Source organism: Erithacus rubecula, assembly GCF_903797595.1.
Source record: "Erithacus rubecula genome assembly, chromosome: 12".
Lineage (NCBI taxonomy): Eukaryota > Metazoa > Chordata > Aves > Passeriformes > Muscicapidae > Erithacus > Erithacus rubecula.
This window is the reverse complement of record NC_136664.1, coordinates 18,989,773-18,995,772: the sequence shown is the minus strand read 5'-3', so window position 1 is coordinate 18,995,772 and position 6,000 is coordinate 18,989,773. Positions and strand designations below refer to the sequence as shown.

The window sequence follows — 6,000 nt, the reverse complement described above, 5'->3', positions numbered from 1 at the left end:
CTCACTCACCTGGATTTGCCAGGTTGTATTGCAATTTGTCCCTATTTGTCTTGACACAGCAAAACGAAAAGTACCCCCAAAACCTGATTCACAGCCAGTCAAGTCTATCTCGGAAAGGGTCAGTGTCTCGAAACACGACACTCGGGAAGAAGGGCGCGGAGGTTTCGACTGCAGTGTCAGCGCAAGGCTCGGCCGAGAGCGGGGCAGCTCCGGGGGCGCGGTGCGAGCTGCGAGAGCGCCGAGAGCGGCTGGGAGCGCCCCGGGGTGAATAGCGGCGCAGAAACCCGAGCGGCAGGGCCGGGCTGGGCTGGGCTGGGCCAGGCTGGGGCTGGGGCTGGGGTTGGACTGAGCTGGGCTGGGCCGGGCCGGGCTGGGGCTGGGCTGGTCTAGACTAGACTAGGCTGAGTCGGGCTGGGCCGGGCTGGGCTGGGGCTGAGGCTGGACTGAGCTGGGCTGGGCTAGACTAGACTAGGCTGAGTCGGGCTGGGCTGGGCTAGGCTAGACTAGGCTGAGTCGGGCTAGGCTGGGCTAAGCCGAGCCGAGCTGGGCTAGACTAGGCTGGGTCGCGTTGGGCTGAGCTGAGCCGGGCCGGGCTGCGCTGGGCGGGCGCGGTGCCCGGGGCAGGTGCGGGCCCTCCCCGCGGGGCGGTACCGAGCAGGCACCGCCCGGCTGCGCGCCCTCCGGGGCGGGCCCTGCCCGCCCTTTCCGCTCCGCGCGGGGGCGGAGCGGCTGCGGCGTCGCCGCTCGGAGCTGGGCTGCTCTGCTGGGACCGGGAACGAGACCGGGACCCGAACCGGCATCGGAACTCGGAGCCGGGCGCAGCCCCTCGAGCGGCGGGGTGGGCTGCGGTGCTCAGAGCTGCGCGTCCCCGGCCGGGGTTCTGCTCCGCACCGGGTCAGCTCCTCACCGGGTCAGCTCCTCACCGGGTCAGCGCCGCTCCGCTCCGTTCCCTCCGGCCCGCTCCGCAGCCGGGCCCCGCTCCGGCGATGCTGCCCGTGCGCTCCCCTCGCCGCTACGCCTGAGGCGGGCGCGGGCGGCCATGCAGCGCTCGCTGCCGTAGCTGAGCGCGGCGCTCGGGCCAGAGCCCGCGGCCACCCCCGGCGGCGCCGGCACCATGAGGAACGGCGATGACCTGGAGGGCTTCGACGGCGAGGCGTCCAGCGCCTCCATGATCTCGGCGGCCAGCAGCCCCTACCAGCCCACCACCGAGCCCGTCAGCCAGCGCCGCGGGCTGGGCGGCCTGCGCTGCGACCTGGACTACCTGCGGGGCACCTTGGGCAGGCTGAAGCTGGCCGAGGTGGTGAGTACGCGGGCGGTGCGGGCGGGCCTGCGGCGCTGCCTTCACCTGGGCCGTGTGCCCGCGGATCGCCGCCCTGCCGGCCGGGCTGGCGGCGCTCGGTGCGGCTCCTCCCGGTGCGACCCGGGCCGGGCCCTCCGGTCCCGCTGGGACCCGCCCGGTGCCGGCGGCGGAGCGCGGGGTCCGCCACCCCTCGCTCGCCTTCTTGTCCTTGGCGGGATGAAGTTCTCTCAAATACACCGCGTAAAAAGAAAGAAAGCCTTAAAAACCTCCGCACACCGAACGTGAGGTTTTGTATTGTGACATTAAACGTGAGCTGGGTTCGTTCGTGTACTTTGGCACCTGAACTGGTTCACTTTGGTGGTGCCCGTGCAAGGCTTGGACCGCCGCAGCAGTGAAACACGTAATAAACACCAAAGCCTTTCAGCAGTTTCTATGGTGCTAGTGCTGATATTTACCTTCATCCGATCTCCTTTCCGAGTCACCATGATATTTTTCAAATCAACAAATGCGTTTTTCAGGATATTAGGAAAAGAGGTGTTTAATGAAAATGGCAATCACTTTGAAATAGATTTTTGAGTAGTTCCTTACAGGGTACAGCAAATTCTTGTAACTTAAAATAAATAAGTTCTTTGAGAAGTGTGATGCCGGAAACAGTTTAATATTTCATATATATAACTTTGGCATTTAAAACGCTGCTGGTTAGTACTAGGCAAAACTTGCACATACAGGTTTCATGAACAGCACACTGGAAGTATCCTGGCTTCAGCTGCACACAAATTTATAGAGCACTGTGGTGATGAATTCATTTTTTATGAATGCCCAGTAAAACCCAGGATTTGGAAGTGTGCTTTGTTTTCTTCTCATCTCCTCAGCGCAGGGTAGGAGCTGTGCTCTGTGAGTGGTAGCAGTGAGCGTGTGAGCCCAGCAAAACAAGCAGTGTGTGCATTGTGTGTGTTCAGGACTGCAGCCAAAGCATCTGTCATCACTCTGCAACATCTACCTGTCTTCGAGCTATTAAAAAATGTCCATGTGGTGGAAATCCTGGGGTGGTGCTGCCTGATGCACTGAAATAATCCGCCCTCGGGATTTTTGTTTCAGTTCCTACTGCAGATTCTTTCTGCAGTACACTAATAACTGTGGCAAGTCTTGTTAAAAACTTGTCATTAAAATGACTAATTACTAATCGTAACTGAATCCTTTATAATTAAATCTGACTTGCTTGGAACAAATCCCAAAGATATGTGGAGTACACCTCCTAAGTTTTTAAGTCATGTAAAGGAAGATGGGGGAAAAGCACGTTCTGCTGGAGTTAAAGAGGTTTCCCTGTCTTGGACAGACACTGCTGCTCCCAGGTCATCCTTGGGAAGATTTATTCTTGCAGAGTGGTGTCTTCAGTGGAACTGAGCTATGCTTTGTGCCCTTTTCATAAGAATGATCTGAGCTTTTGCATGTGGCTCCCAGGAGTGTATGAATGCAGAGGGGCAGCAGTTAAGAAGTTAAATTAGTTGATATACTGTGGAAGGCTGTCCCCCACCTCAGCCTGGTTGGTTGTACTAAAAAACCACTCCTCATTCATGGTAATGGAAGAGCAGACTACTGACATTTGCAAACCAATGGAAAACTGAGCAGTGTTGGAAAAGGAAGGAGAAAGCACATTCCACTGTGTACTTAGGTTGCTTATTTGCCAAGTATAATTATTTCAATTACAATATTCAATAATGCTTTTACAAAAGTACTGTAGGAACTGAAATTTAACAAAGTCTGTGGTGTAGAGCTCTATCTCTTGAAAACAAAAAGGAGCTCCTGGCACACAAAAATTACAAAAAGGAAAAAGCCAATTGCTGGTTAAGATAAAACTCTCTAAATGTATTACAGTAAAAAAGAATGTTACAGGAAAGATTACAATACATGTACTTCATTTAGCATCAGGATTTGTCTTAAAATACATTTGTGATTGGCAGGCAAAATATCAGCTCAAGGCAAACATTGCTTCTGCTTGTTGTAATCTTTGGTTGAAAGACTTCCCATAAACTGCCTGTGGTGCTGTGAGAAGGAAAACTGCTGCTCTTTGTGGCTTGGATGGCCCTGCTCCCAAATGCCCATTTTTGACTGTCAAAAGCAGAAAATACAGGGAATGGGGAAAAGCCCACATCACTTAAAATAGGTGTAAGACTCTGTTAATTTGTTGTAGAGTTATCTTTATTAATTCAAACAAAGGGGTTGTTACAAGAGCGGAATGATGATGACATTGTAGGCATATGGAATAATGTAAGTGCTGCTAGAGTGGACAGTAGTTTTAACTCATTAATATTCCAAGAGAATATGCCCCAAAGTGTCCTTTGAAGGGACAGCATAATGGTGATGATTTTTTGATGATGTTTTACGTATAGTGTGCAGCTTATTTCTGAGCCTTGTTTTGGTTTTTGCTAAGTTTAGATTTGGTTGCAGACTGGAAAACTGTAAATTTAGGCTTACAGCTCCTCTTTATGGCCAAGCTGAAGAGTTCCTAGTCCTTGGATCTGCCTGCCAGTGGTCAGTAATGGCAGTGTGAGGGACAGTGAGGAATAAGGGAAAGGGCCCATGTGGAACAGCTTAGCATTGAACTGGTTTCCCTGGTTTTGGCAGTGTTACTCCCATGTAGGTGAGCTTTTCAGAAAGGAGTCTTCTGCCTGTATCTCAGTGTTCTGTTGAAATAGTTGTGTGTTTGCTGGGCTCTGTGAGGGAGCATCTGCTGTTCTGGGGATGCAGCTGTAGCCTCTTTACAGCAGCTTGGAGGAAGGGGGGAATGTTGGAGCACATCAGAAAAGGAGTGTGCAGAGCTGGCTGGCACACCTGAGGCAGGTGTGACACCTGAGGCTCACACCAGACAGGTGGCAAGTGACACACAAAGGGCACTAAAGGAAATGCAAGGGGGCAGGACTTCAGGTAGCTTGGAGCTTTCATGTTTGCTTTTGGTTTTGTTCTGATGAGACTTTGAGCTGGAAAGGGAAGTCAGGGAGAAGCCACCAGGAAATGTTTTCCTTTGGAGAGGTTGTCTCCCTTGGTTTTCTGGCATTTGCAAGAAGCAGTACCATTTCTCATGGAAGGTGTGAGAGAGCTGCCTGTCCTTGGAGAGCAGAGCAGGAATGTTCTTTCAAATTCATTCTCATTACTTTCTGGCATGAATTTGTTTCTCATGCTTTTGAGGGCTTTAATACTTCCCATGGAGACTGCTGTGCAATAATGAAATGGTTATCACTAGAAAACTTTGCTATGGATGTCCTCAAATGATTTCTTTTATTTCAGTACTTTCTCCCCATTCCCTTGAATTTCCTAAGGACAGTCTCTCCTTTTCCTGAGGAGTCAGGAGGGGCCCATTCTGTCATGCAAAGGAGATGAGCTGGTCAGCACAATACCACCTCTTTGATGGAAATAGTTTCATTTTAGATGAGACTGTCTGCTTTCCCCCTCCCTCTTCATTTTAGTTTTTGGCTTTTCAAAATGCATTATTATTATTTTCCCTTGATTATTGTAATTCTGCACCTCCAAGGATCTTACTGTCACTAAAGCTTGCCATAGACATACTTGCTACTGAAATTCCCATGGCCAGTGGTGCTGCCCTTTGTCTGCTGCTGGGTTTTTCTGGGAGTGTAGCTCCAGGTGAGCTGTTCATAGGCTTTAAGGAAGGAAAACCAGGCAGGCTCCTGTTGGGAAGGTGGCTAGTTCTCATGGGACTCCTGCCAGGTTTGCACAGGCTCTTGGTTTGAAGTGACATGTATCACCTTCAGGAGCTGGGCCAGTGGCTGTGAGCAGTTGTGCTGGTCAGTGTCTGTGACATTGGCAGCAGTTAGGAATGGTTTACCTGCAGCAGAGGGATCACAGAGCAGCAAGAGGCAGAAACCCCTCAGCATGTGCTGGCTGAGAGGGTAGGTGGCATTGTGGTGGTTGGTGATGGCTTCTGTGGCTCACACAGCCCTAGACTTTCTTCTCCTCATGTGTTTGTTCCAAATGCTACAAAAATCCATCAGAGATTCCTTTTAAAGAAGATAATACTTCTGCTTGGGAGGTCTCTGAGCTTTGAGATGTGATGAGTGCCCTGGGAAGTATCACTCCGTGCTTGCTCTCATCTTCTTGTCTGTAGCATTTGATACTGCCAGGGGAGGCAGCAGTTTGAGCTAAATGAAATCTGGTGGGAATAGCAGTTCAGATGTTCACAGTTTTCAGAATAAAAAGTTCCATCTTCATTGGTGGAGAGTAGCTGAACATTGAATAAAAGTTGTTTTGTGGCTTACTGTCATTGTACATTGCCAGATTCAGAAATGGGTTGCCCGGGCCAGGACTGCAGTGAAACTCTTGGCTGTCAGGATCTGTTGCAATGAAGAAAACAAAATTCAAAAGCCAGGAATACATGCCTAAATGAGTAATAATAAGATTATTGAGAACTCTCATTGTTAATTATATTAGAAAATAAGAGTAATAGCATTTATGTTCCAATCAATAAGTTAATTGCTGGCTATTAGAATCTGGTTGAAAGCTATTCTGAGGTGTTCAGTAATCCCATATTTAGTTATTGCTGCCTTCTTGTGTCTTGAGCTCAGCATCTCAGCTGGAGGGGAGGATTGGATGGATCCCCATGTGAGGGCCTGTCCCACTATCCTGCTGCTTTGGCCCTGCAGTGCTCTGGCTGTGGTCCCAGCTGGGAATGGGTGGCTGGAGCAGGG

General features: G+C 50.8%; 1 protein-coding gene across 2 annotated transcripts in view; it reads left to right on the top strand.

Annotated features, from left to right (window-relative positions):
• The first annotated feature begins 920 nt into the window (after positions 1-920).
• Positions 921-6,000, top strand: part of CMTM4 (CKLF like MARVEL transmembrane domain containing 4) — a 28,080-nt gene continuing 23,000 nt past the window's right edge. For both annotated transcript variants that reach the window (XR_013775587.1, XM_079315923.1), the window contains exon 1: positions 921-1,300. Coding sequence is in view for 1 of the 2 variants with exons in the window: in XM_079315923.1 (XP_079172049.1) it covers positions 1,115-1,300 (186 nt within the window). In the remaining variant the exon portion in view is untranslated. The remainder of the gene's footprint in view (positions 1,301-6,000) is intronic.